Source organism: Centrocercus urophasianus, unplaced genomic scaffold (genome assembly GCF_019232065.1).
Source record: "Centrocercus urophasianus isolate 14NV4802_14NV808 unplaced genomic scaffold, USGS_Curo_1.0 seq_10, whole genome shotgun sequence".
Classification (NCBI taxonomy): Eukaryota; Metazoa; Chordata; class Aves; order Galliformes; family Phasianidae; genus Centrocercus; species Centrocercus urophasianus.
The window spans coordinates 86,807,428-86,820,863 of record NW_024884142.1 but is presented as its reverse complement, the minus strand read 5'-3'; the positions used below and the strand labels follow the sequence as shown (position 1 = coordinate 86,820,863).

The 13,436-nt window shown below is 43.5% G+C and overlaps 1 protein-coding gene across 1 annotated transcript; it reads left to right on the top strand.

Annotated features, from left to right (window-relative positions):
• The first annotated feature begins 4,854 nt into the window (after positions 1-4,854).
• Positions 4,855-13,436, top strand: SDE2 (SDE2 telomere maintenance homolog). The gene is made up of 7 exons (XM_042809725.1): positions 4,855-4,962; positions 5,126-5,243; positions 6,325-6,436; positions 7,315-7,484; positions 8,042-8,153; positions 8,317-8,731; positions 11,330-13,436. The coding sequence occupies exons 1-7, from the start codon at positions 4,855-4,857 to the stop codon at positions 11,549-11,551; spliced, it is 1,257 nt and encodes a 418-aa protein (XP_042665659.1). The 3' UTR covers positions 11,552-13,436.

The following is a 13,436-nucleotide window of genomic DNA, read 5'->3' as shown; positions in this document are numbered from 1 at the left end:
CCCACTTTCCATATTCTTGCATAGGATGAAGACAAAAGTACGTACACAGCAAAGGGAGTGCTGTGATGGTCAAAAAAAAAAAAGCAGTTATTTTTAAATCTTGACAAGTATCTGCATCATCACCAACTGTGGTCTATAGGGAGAATAAATGTAGTTATTCATCACAGACTTATTTGGAGATTGATATGTAGGCGTTCACCGTGAGACAATAAGCGGATCTAACAGTCGCCATTGCATAATACAGGGTCATACAAGTAATGTGATGTCTCTAGTTCTCCCCCAGCTGCTGCTGATCCAGTATCAGGTATCATATGCACTGTCTCGAGCCATTGTGCTGATGACACAAAAACTGAAGCAGATGACTACTGATGCTTGGCAGGAAGCTGCACCTGCAAATACCAACTTAGATTCATTAGGGTTAATCGCATTTTTGTCAAACACTGTGATGTCAGTGTCTGAAGTAAAAAGTGTTCCCTTGTGTCATACAGCTTCTTACTTATTGTTCTGAGAATATGCATGCACAGGTTTCTTTTCATGCTGTCCTGACCTTCATGCAAAAATAACATGAAAGTGCATAAAATGTTTGTGGTTTGCAAATATACTATCTGCAACTTACACATTGGGACACCATGAAAACGTAAAAGAAAATATAGCCAGGTGAGCCAGTCTCCACATACATTACAGAATGTGACAGACTGTCTAGTAGATGGAAAACCAGTTCCTAAAAGATAGGTTTTCAAGTTCTTTCTATGGCTTCCGTTTTTTAACATCTCTGCACACTTACAATGTTGTAAAAGGAAAATGCACGTCTGTTTCACATTGTAAGTGATACACTTAAGAGCAAGAAACGTTGAATTCTTATCAGCACAACTTCTGACTCAATGTTTGTTACGCTGAGCATCTTGGTGAACAACCATTTCCGTGCTCTTCCCTACCACAGGCATCTTGTATGCACACATTAGAAGTGATGGGCCAGTGAGTATCTCTGAGCACTGAGTCTTGCATAATGTGATCCTGGTCTTGAGTGGGGCCGTTATCAGCTGCTGTAAAGTGCTGCTACTGCTATTAAAATGCAATATACTGGAGGAAATAATGAGGATGAGTGAATGAATGACCAAGTAGCATTTTGATGGTTATGTATCTCATGGTTTCAGATACTGAAAAAGAAAATCCCTCTGCTGCACGTTAGATGAAGTAACAGATTTTAAGCAGAAAATAGTCCAACATATTGCATGTAACAGACCATGAGGCCAAACTCAGTAACCCAGACATCACATGCAAAGAATGAAACAAGGAAAGAATGGGTGCTCTGAAAATGATACCAAAATAATACAGAATTTTAAATTCTAGCCTTGTTCCTGCCACTTACTTGAGAAAGCAGTATAACCAGTTTGCCTGAGTTTCACTGTTTAAAAAGTCGGAGTGCTTCCTTATTCCACGAGGACAGTGTCAGGTTTAATTAATTATGTCTCTAAAATCTTTTCTAAATGAAAAGTGTAGGCATGATTTATTAATTAACTCTGAAACACCACTGCACAATCAGAGACTGATCACTGTTTTATCAAGAGGATAACATTTTAATAAAATATATCTCAAACTGGAAATTACAGTAACAGCCTTTTTGACTTATTTAGATTTCTTTTGTGGAGAGCAAAACAACAGATTTTTGATGAGTTCTAGGAGTAGAAGGGTAATCAAGAACAAGAGAAACAGGAACACTCAACCAGCCCTTCTACTGCCATGGATGTGGTACCAGCTAAATGGCATTGCATAAATCATGAGAATAGGGACTGTACACCTAGTGCTGCTGCCAGACCAAGCTGAAAGAAAACTACTCTTCTACCTATTAGATGTCATCTGTAGCCTGATGACTTGCAGGGATCCGTGCGAGTCACTTACATATAGCCATCCAGAACTGCAGTGTGGCATTAATAGCTTCAAATTACCTGCAAGTGACAATGTGTGATCTATAAAGGTCTTGATTTATGTTGTGATGGCTCCACTATTGTCAGCTCTCAATTTCACCGGTGCATTGCAGCGGTAGGATGCATCTGCAGGCAGGATCCATGCGTCAGAGTTATGAATGACTGTTTGCTGCAGTGGAGACAAGTGGCACCTCTTTTTTGGTGCTCTTTTCCCTGCGAGGAGCTGCCATCACAGGGACATTGTCCTTCAGCCAATACTGAATTCATCAGCATGGATATAAGAGTAGTACAAAATATTTAGACAAGACGTGGATCAAATGACCTGTGAACTACACTGACTCAAGCATATCTTCCGGACAGTCCCGTGGCCCAACTCTTTCCTGGACAACTCCATCTATTCTTTGGCCTGTACTGGCAAGCTCCACACCCTCAGTGCCAACAGCCCAAGTTTCACAGTAGGAAATGAATCATGCTCTCAGAATGCAAACTGCAATCCTACAAACCTAAGAAAAAAGCTATTCATGTCTCATATATCAGCATCACTCATGTATTGCCTACTATATTTTAATCTGATATTACATATGAATAAAAATGCCCAAATTTGTCTAGTGACGAATGACCCTGCCTGTGGCCAGGGGGTTGACACTAGCTGATCTTTGAGGTCCTTTTCAACCCAGGCCATTCTATTATTCTCTGATTCTATCAAATCTACCAGAATTCATCATTACATGGCATTCCAAAGATTAAGTACATGATTATAAACGAAACTAGTAACATCAGGTGATTTGAAATACAATGTAGGTTGAATTGGAGCTCATTCCAGGACAAAATAACCACAACTCTTCCTGGCTACACAGACATCAGGTTTGTACTGCTGCAACATGGCATACAATTCAGCAATACTACTTGCTCCAACAGGTAAGACGTAAGGGATTGTCCTGCCTGGCTGAAAATACTTTGTGAAAACACTGCAGCTAAAACGAAAACAGTGTAACAACAGTGGGCCAAGTTTGGCTTGTTAGTTGGTCAAAACAAGCATATTACCTTAATTAATTACTCATTTGTTTATGTGAAGTCCACGCTTGCAGGTCACATCATCTCTCTGCTTCTGAGTTTCTCAGCTTTCTCTTTTTTGCCACACGTTCTTCAGACTGCCTGGCAGGAGAGCTACATTTCCGCACAGCCCATGCTCATGCTGACCCAGCTGAGCAGCACCTTGCTCCCCTGAGCAAAAACACAGTGGGACAGCCATGGCACCAAGCCTTCCAAAACAGCCAAGCAGCCCAGACATGAGTTTTATTTTGTTGAGGTGCAGTCGGTACCAAAGGCATTATGCTACTCTCAGGCTCCGATACAGGCATCCTTCTCACTTCCAAACCATAAAGGTGGCTGAGAGCCACCGGGCCAGGGCTGGAGCAGGCAGATTACACTGCTGCCCAGTGCCAGATAAGCTGCCAGCCAAGTACCTTCCCAGGCACCTGGGATGGCCCCATGGAGCTGGGTCTCCCTGCCCACCCCTCCAGGAAGGGACTGGACAGGCATGCTGAATCTGCAGCTTCCCTCAGTGTTCCACCTGCTGCATGCACAGCCTAATAATAGTGACATGGGGGTAGGAGGCCACCTAGCCCAACAACCTTTTCAATGGTGTTTGCAACAAGGCACAGGAGGCAGCACCCTACCTTCAAAGTGTGCTCTCACTAGGTAGCTGTGCTGAGGGTGTGAAAGAGACCAAAGCCTGGATCTCCATCATGCCATTGCACAGATCTCTTCTTTGAGAGGCAAAGGTACGCACTTCCTTATAACCACTCCTCAGGCCTCCTGCTTATGGCTAGCTGCAGCGCATCACAGAGAGCTCAACTTCCACCCTAAACACTCCATGTAACTGTGCCACTGGATCAGTTCCCCAGGCTAGGGAACGACCTTCAGGATTGCTTCCTGTGCAGGAATGCTGGGCACGTCCTCTGCACGGTGAGCTCCAGGTGAGCCACACTGAGAGCCACTCCATGCAAAATGCCATATTCCTGTGGGCCTCCAGCAAAAGAAAAATGTGGAGTTTTCAGAGTGAGTTCAGAGAAGGCTACAAAGATGCTGGAGGGCTGGAGCACCTCTCCTATGAAGAAAGACTGAGTGGGAAGAGTTTTTTCAGCCTGTAGGAGGCTCTGGAGAGACCTCACTGCAACCTTTCAGTGCTTAAAGGGAGCTCGTAGACAGGAGGAAAATCAACTTTTCACAAAAACAGTGACAGGAAAACGTGGTTTTAAACTAAGAGGAGAAATTTAGGTGAGATATCAGGGGAAAATTTCACTGGGAGGGCAGTGAGGCCCTGGCACAGCTGCCCACAGTAGCTGTGGTGCCCCATCACTGGAAGCACTGCAGGGTAGGTTGGATGCAGCCCGAGCTGGTGGGGGCAGCCCTGCCCATGGCTGGGGGTGGGGCCGGGGGGCTTTTAAGGCCTTTCCAACCCAACCCATCCCATGCTGTGACTCTATGCCACACAGGGCTGTGTCATTGCTACGCCGTGGTAATGGGCTCACAAACCGACTGCTGTAAGCCGGCATTTGGGAGGCCTCTAAAGCAATGAGCTGAGCCTCTGAAGGGACTGAGACAGGAGATCGACCCTGTAGGTTAAGGTGTAACACTACAGGTTGCTTTAGGCGATGCTTGAGCCTCTAGCAGTTTAAATACGGAATCCAAGCCGCTAGGAAGCCTTTTATAGCTCCTATGAAATACAAGCAGTCAATTGCCACTAGCAGCCCGCCCCAAAGGCTCGAACGGCACAACAAACACGGCACAACCACCACCGAGCTCAGGCACCGCCCGCCCCTTATCGCCCCGCGCCACACGACGCCTGCCACCCCCGCGCGTCACCTGACCGCACGACGCTGACGTCACGGGCGCGCGGGGCGGTGGTTGGTGGTGGCGAGCCAAGATGGCGCTGCTGGTGCGGGAGCCGCTGTGTTCGCGGGTGCGACTGCGGGCGCTGCCCTCCGGCGGCGGCTCGGTGCGCGGCCTGCTGCGGGACTGCGCACGGGAGCTGGTGAGTGGCGGCGGGACGGGGCTCCGGCCCCGCGGGCGGCACTCCGCGTCTCGGAGGCCGGCCTCCCTCGCCGCGCTGTTCCCTGGTTGGGCCTCGGCTGGGTGTTTCGTTTCCCGTCGGGTGACGAATTGTTGTTTGGTTGATGTTGTTTGTTTGTTTTTAGAACGTTCCCGAAGAAAGCTTGTATGTGAAGTGTAACGGGCGGCTGGCGGCTGGAGAAGACGCGCTGCGGGATGGCGCCGTGTACAGCGTGGAGCTGCGGCTGTGCGGGGGGAAAGGAGGTCGGTGTGCTCTGTTACCCCATACACATCGTGCGGGCTTCTAAGAACTGACCGTGCTGTTCTCGGGCCTGGTGCAGCTCCTGCTGCTTTCATGAACGAGCTTGTTGCTGTTGATTTTGGGGAACATGTCCTGCCCAGGTGTAGCAGCTAGGTCCTTCAGAATGTGAAAGCTGTAGCATGTAGTTAATGAGCTATGTGAATTCTCCTTGGCTTTATTAGCTGAATGCAATAGGGCTCTATGGTACGGCAGGCTGTTTAGAGTGTTTAGTATTTACAGCACTTCTTAAAGATTATTTAAAGGCATCGATGTATAGATATGTTCCAGCTCCTGCTTGAAAAATCATGCTTGCTTCTTTTAGGCTGCTTAAAATTATATTAATGTTAGTCCACGTAGTGTCTCATTGAGGTAGCTGAGGGATTTTGTCAAAGTTCAGACAATGTAAGGTGGGACTGAGTGAGAGAAGTTAGCAGTTAGCAGAAGTTGCCTGTGACTAGTAGCTGAGGAGTTATGGAATCACTAAGGTGGGAAAAAGGCCACTGAAATTGTCACATCCAGCCATCATAATCTATTTGGTGAAGCTGTACAGCATAATTGTGGTCAGCTTGATGACATGGCTGTGCCTATCTCTTAAAAATAGGTGTTTTTAAAAATATTTTATTTAAAGGATGTTTAAGTTTGATGGGAGGTAAAGGGACATAGGGGAGAAGTATATTCTGGATAAATTGGGAAGGACTGAGAATGTTAAGTTGAAGATGGAGAGGATTGCAAACAATTCTGCTGGGGGGAATCCAGGGGTAGGCTCTTGTGTTAGGAGTGCTGCACAGGTCCTGGTAACCTTAGTGTGCAATATTAGGAAAGCAGAAATGACATGAGTGGTAAATGTTGGATTTTTAAAAATTATTTATTATTAAAACATTCCTAGTGATGTTCTAACATTGTAACTTTCAAGTTACCTTGTATTTCAGTAACCTTGAAGGAAAGTGAGGCATCGAATCACCATTATTTTTCCATAGGCAATTCTATTATGTACTATCTCAGTTTGTTTCTGCATATCTAATTCTTGATTACTCTTTTTCACAGGATTTGGATCTATGCTCCGAGCACTCGGTGCTCAGATTGAGAAAACAACCAACAGAGAGGCTTGCCGGGACCTCAGCGGAAGGAGGCTTCGAGATGTCAATCATGAGAAAGCGTGAGCATTTAGGCATTTTCTTAGAAGCTAGCACTGTAAAATAAACCCATCAGAAGAGGGGTGGCCAGCAGGGACAGGGAGGTGATTGTCCCCCTCTACTCTGCTCTTGTGAGGCCCCATCTGCAGTACTGTGCCCAGGTCTGAAGCCCCAGTACAAGAAAGACAGGGAGCTGTTGGAGAGGGTCCAGAGGACAGCCACAAAGATGATCAGAGGGCTGGAGCACCTCCTCTATAAGACAGGCTGAGGGAGCTGGGATTGTTCATTGGGAGAAAAGAAGGCTGTGGGGTGACCTCATTGCAGCCTTTCAGTACCTAAAGAGAGCCTACAAACAGGAGAAGAATCAACTCTTTGAAAGGGTAGACAACTGCAGGATGAGGGGAAATGGTTTTAAGTTGAGGGAGAGAAGATTTAGATTGGATGTCAGGGGGGAAGTTCTTTACAGAGAGTGGTGAGGTGCAGGCTGCCCAGAGAGGTTGTGGATGCCCTGTTCCTGGAGGTGTTCAAGACCAGATTAGATGGGGCCCTGGGCAGCCTGGTCTAGTATTAAATGAGGAGGTTGGTGGCCCTGCTTGTGGCAGGGGGGTTGGAGATTTGTGATCCTTGAGGTCTCTTCCAACCCTGGCCATTCTGTGAAATCAATGGCAGAGTTTGCTGTTAACAAAAGAGGTCATGTGACAGTTACAGAAGTTTTTATTTTGAATACTAGAAAGTCCAAAGACTTTCTGTATCATCCTTCCATAATTCCCACGGGTGCTGGTGTTCTTCTTTTCTCCATGTCTCCTATCCTAGCAGTGGTAAAAGCTTAAGTAATTGCAGAGTCATAATATTATGTTAAATGTTGGAGATGCTCTCATTTTCATGGATCTGTAATCTGCAGGATGGCTGAATGGGTGAAGCAGCAAGCGGAACGGGAAGCAGAAAAAGAGCAAAGGCGCTTGGAAAGGCTGCAACGGAAACTTGCAGAGCCAAAGCACCTGTTTACAAACACAGACTACCAGCAGCAGTGTCACGAAATGGCTGAACGCCTAGAAGATTCAGTCCTTAAAGGTACTGCAGTTTAGCCTCACTTTCTTTCCTCAAAAGATGAAGCAAACTAAAAGCTCAGTTGAGCATGGAATTTAAAGAAAAAAGTATGGCTGACGATAACTCTTTCAGTTGAATTACATTTTAAATTCCAGTGAAATTTGTTGAATTCATTTTTCCTCTTTGTCTACTGCTTTTCTTAAATTGTGTTTAACAGCATGACTAAATAGAAGTAATGCTTCATCTGTGAAATATCTTGTTTCATTTGCTATGCTCTGTAGCTATTATGTTTACCCGCTAGTTGGTCCCTTACTGGCAGCTCATAATGAAACTCGAGGCTGATTGGGATGTAGAAACTAAAAGCTCATGTCAGGAATCCAATTGTAAGAATGACTCCGTGTCTTAATAAAGCAGCGTAAGGAAGCTTTTGCTGCTTCTAAATCTTCAAGTTTCCATAAATATATATCAGTAGTGATTATTTTCAGTTCGTGTTTTAGGCTGCATCTGAAATTAAAAGAAATAGAATTTAGGGCAGGTGTGAGTTGTGTATCAGTGAGGTAGACTTCAACTTTTCTTTTTAGGATTGCAGGCCTCGTCTAGCAAAGTAGTGTCACCAGAAAGTGGCAGTGGTCGGAAGCGTCCTGGTGAATCCGGAAAGAAAGGAACAAAATATGGAAAAAAGAGATGTTTTTGGTAAGTATTAGGACTCCATAAAGGTTTGAACACAGTGTAAGTTAGGTACGTGCATGTAAACAGCATCTCATCATAATGTGGACTTAAATAGCAGTGGCTACACTGAGGTGATTAAATTGGAGAACAACATATCTAAATATTTGTCATGTACTGCTTATGCCAGGCTGGGGTTGGAAGGATTGGATGATACCGACAGTTCAGATTCTGATGATGGCAGTGAAGATGATTCCCCTCAGACATCTGATGGAAGCTGTCCATTAGGAAGCAGGCATAATGAAAATGCTGGAAATGCCAATGAATGTTCAAGCAGCTCTGTGGATTCGGTGGAGCACAGTCCAGCTGCCAGTGCTGCTGAGGAGAAGGCATCGCAGCAACCAGAGCTTACCAGAATAGAACTGCAGGAGGAGACTCACATGGGTGGCCAGCCTGAAGTTCCAGCTGATGAAAGCAGTGAAATGACAAAGGCACCTCTGAAGGAAGAGGCCCAAGAGAAGAGTGAAATAACTCAGACTCTGAAGGAAGAAGAGCAAGAAAATGTTTCTTCTAAGGCCCAGGAAACAAATTGGTTACCGAGCACAGTAAGTATGAAGCAGTACAAAATGTATATTTTTCTTCAGTTGCTTGTACTTGGATCATTTCTTATTTTCTGTGATCCACAAAGTGAAGAGGAAGGGAGGGTATGTATCACCTGAATTTAATGCAGTAGCTGTAAGTGCTTGAATTAGAATCAGTTTTCCTAGGAATTTAATAGAATCTTGAGAGTTTGATTCAGACCAATCATCCCAAAGTTAAAAAGGAAAAACAGCTCATCTGAAGATGGTGCATTAGAATCACACTACTTAGGTTAAGGGAGTGTGGAAGTTAATGGCAGCTGCAGCCAAAAGAGGCTCTTGGTTGAGAGTCTCTTCGCTGATCCCCATTAACTCCACATGTTGAAAGCTGAATTGCAGTAAAGTAGCAGTCTTGATTGATCCTAAGTAGAGCAGGTCAGGGCAAAACTTTTTAAGATGGAAGATTTTTAATAGTAGTTTCAATTAAGGTGCAGTTGCTCTTGATTCAGTAGTTGTTTTTCCCAACATCTGTGTTTCCCTTTTTTTGTTTGTTTTTTTTTTTTTTTTCTCCTCCCACATAAATAGATGCACTCAGTATCACTTATGGTTGGTGAGTGAAGGAAAATAAAACCCTTCTGTAGAATGAAAGACTCGTAGCAATGCTCTTTGAGACACTACCAAGCACTTGCCAACTTGACTAATCTTATTTATGATGTACTTTGTCCATAATCTTGACCACAGTTTTTAAATTAGAATTTGTTACTTGTAGAAGTGCCATAAACCAATCAGCTAATTAATATTTCTTAGTGTTTTATTTATAAAAGACTTGAGTTTAATTCCCAAACTGACACAAATTTCAGCTTTTATTTGATCATTAAAAGTCAGCAAGCAGTGGCTCCTTACTAGAGAATTAGGATTAATGTGTTAGGCTTGACCTGAACTTGCAAAAGATGGTGGAAGAATGATTTTAAAAACAATCATCTTAGCCTATCAGGGATAGAAGCACTTCTGTACTGTTAGTGTGCCATTAACCCTGCTGGCAGTTGGGGTTGGTGTCCCATCAGGAGCAGTGCTGACCATGAGATTCTTTCTCTGGCAGTAGCCAGGAGCATGAAAGGAAACAGCTTATTCTAGATATCAAACTAAAAAATGTATTTCTTTCAGCCTTGAAGAGATTGCTTGAATATTCTTCCTTTGTTCAACATGAGCAGAAAGTCTCCCATCAGCTGCCATTGACAATGGCTGAATTCTTTATAAGTGAAATTTAGTACAGTTAAATGGAAAAAAGACCAAGGCTGCAATCTGATAAGTTAAAACTTAATCATCTATTGTACCATTAAGACAGAGAAGCTTTTAACTGAATGTTTACCATTCTCCAGTGTTTACCTTTAGCTTAGTATTTGAGATGGTCTATTCTTAGAACAGGAAACTCCACCAGTGCTGTGGCAGATTGTTATTGCAGGTGGAAATATTTTTATAATAGTCCTTGATGGATTTATTTTTAATCATTATTTTTAAAGTAGAACTAGAATAATGTGACAGCCAGGCTTCTTTTTTTTTTTTTCTTTTGTATGGTCAGCAGCACAGGTTCTAATTCTGCTAGCACTAGTGGCTTTTGTTGAGCTTGTAAGGGAGTGGGCTTACTGCCACCACTGGTGCTACTTGCTCTGAAGTCCTTTAGGTACCTCCAGCATTATACTTACCCTGGGGCTAATAGGTGTTTTATATGCTGAACAAGGGGGGATTTTGTGTCCTGTTTTGGGTGTTAGTAAATTCCAGCTTTTGAGATGTCTCATCCTTGTCTGTATTCTTCTGTGGGCAAAGCTCTGACCAACTGCAGCTGGTGGCTCCTTGCTGCTGCTGTTATGGGCGTGCTGGTTGTATTCTGCATGTTAAAAAGGGTCTGACAGCTTTGCCATGATGCTGGAAGCCAAGTTTAAGCTGCTGAACCACTAGGTGAGATGGTGGGCTGTTGTTTTTAGTACATTTTTTCTTGAGAGTACTTAACTTCCCTGGGGATAAAAACAGTGCTATCTGTTTTGTCTCCAGAATAAATTAAGTACTGTTACTGTTTTTCGTTATTATTCTATTTTGAATATGTTAATTCTACTGGAGTTACTTTAAAAATTCAGCCACTTTCATAGCATTTAAAATGAGCAGTGCTTCCATCCTGGGGGCTGTGTACATCCCAAGCTTAACCCCATCTGCAGCTTGTCTGGACATCAGGATTGAGCCTCTGACTAGCTCAGAGACACTGCCAGTAGTGAAGTTGCAGGAGCACAGCTGCACATTGGATAGGAAGCTGGACATTCACTGTGCTCTGGGGTGTGTTAGCACTGCTATGATTTGTGTTGTCATGGCCCTGCTGCTAGCTAGCCTCAGTTTGCTTGCACATGATGGAGTATTGCTTGTCCTGAATAGCAGAGACATCACTAATAATGGGAATATACTACAGAAGTATACGTGGGGATATTGCTTAACTTTATCTCAAAGTTTGAACTCATTTACTGGGTGAACCTAATTTAAGGGCTTTTGTGAAATCATGCGTTTTGTCTGTACTTGTTCTCTTCCCTCCCCCTTCAGGAAGAAAGCAATGATTGTCATGGGATGTTTTTCTCTTTGCAGGATGTGGAACCAATCGACCTGCTTGCTTTCAACTCTGCTGCTGAAATGGAAGCACTGGGGTTAGATAAGCTGAAGATGCAGTTGATGGCCTTAGGACTGAAATGTGGAGGCACTTTACAGGAGAGAGCAGCAAGGCTTTTTTCAGTGAGAGGTCTGTCCAGAGACCAGATTGATCCTTCCTTATTCGCAAAGCCTTCCAAAGGGAAAAAAGGGAAATCTTAAATTACTTTGTGTCTGTGTACTTTTAATTTTTCCTTATTCTGCTGTCATTCTGTACTGTTATAGAGAATCCTTTGGCATCTCTGGATAACTTTTTGTTTCTATTTTAATGAAGTTTAGTTGACATAGCACAGAGGAAGCTGTTAAATGGCAAGTTAGTTATGTGGTCAATATTAAAGGAGTGAAATACTGCCTTTTGATAAGCTTTACCAACAGTTATAACAAATCTTAATGTAACAGAATGAACTCCCTGCAGATGGGAAGGAAGAACCTGTGTGTTTTTTAGAGAATGAATGTATGGCACCATCCTCACCTGTTTAAAGAAGAATATCAGTCCTTTATTAGCTTTGAATTGGATCTCCTTTAATATATATTCCAGTTAGCACAGGTAAAAGACAAACATCAAACTTGTGATTTGGGCTTAAAAGCTGAAGTTTCTTTGTATGAAAAGAATGTTTCCATATGGTTGGGGTCAGTCTTAATAAATGCTGTTCTATGAATTAGTGAGATGTCAGGCATCAGTAACTAATTGGTAAAAATATTTCTTTTATAAGAAGTTATATAAATGAAATTATTTTGCTCTCTAAAAACAAATGAGTGAGGGGGAAGAAGAAAGAATTACATCCTTAAGGAATTAAAAAGAATGAAGTGCATTTGCTCCTTGCTGAAGGTTAGTACATTACAGAGTGTTCATTGGAACCTGGGTGGGAAATTTAGTACAGGTTCTAACTTTTTTGCAGTGGCAAAAGCAACGGAGTAGGCACCCGAGGACTTGAGTATCTGCAGTGGTGGTGCTTTATCCCAGCTCAGTCTGTAACATCAGAAATGGGAGTTATCCCATGAGGTGGTAAAGGCTCCTGTTAGAACAGTGGCATGCTTTTATGACTGCAGGTACAGCTGCCATTTCTGTTTGAGAGGCTTTGGATTGGTGCCTCAGGCTTCAGACTTGGCCACCATATGCTGAGAGTATTATGCATGATCTATCTATGTATCAGATTTCCTTGGAGAGACTTGGCCAAATAAAGATTTCCCTCCTTTTCTGACACTGTACAAGCAGTACAGGCAGGAAATGGGTTTCAAATGCTAGGGAGCATTTCGTGGTGTTTCATGTCTCAAACATGAGCAATGCTTATCTACTATTTCAGTTAGCAGTGAGCATTTTGCAATCTTGTAAGCTTTCTTCTCAGAAATTGTTTATACTTGGGAGTTAGCTTTGGATTGACAGTGTTAAAGCTGAAGTTGTGTTGTTGACAAACTGTACAGGCAGGCTGCTAATACGGTTGTGTTTGTGCAGCTGCTCCAAAATGCTGGTTGATATGACAACTTATACTCAGTTACCAGTCAGCCTATTCTGTGACTTGCCAATATGCTGGAGAAAGTTAAGGCTGGAGTGTGGTGGTTACTTCTGGTTGCACCTCATCCACTCAGCACAGTCCCTGGCATTTGACCAAAGCAGAGCTCCCCTCTTGATTTATTTTTTTTTTTAATTTTTACTTTTCCTCCCCTGAGGCACTTGGTTAGAGAATGTAGATGGAGGATTTCTGTCTCTGGAGATGTATCCACCTGAATTCACTGTGTGAGCAGCCCTGCTGTTCCTCCAGGTGTCGCTGTAGGCTTGGGACGGCCCAGGTGCGAGCATCCCCAGCACAGCCGGCAGCCAGGGCTTCTGTTCTGCATTCGTTCTGGTTTGTAGGAGATGGTGCTCAGTCGTACCAAGGAAATGCGTGTGAACTGGGAAGTGCAGGATTAATTTATAATGCAGCCTCTGATAGGCAAGTCAAAAGAGCTTCCTGTATTTGTTTTTTAACTGTAAGATGGATTTGAGTCTGCTCACTAATTGTAAGCGTGTGGTGCATCTAAATAAAACATTCCTTAGGAGTACAAGATA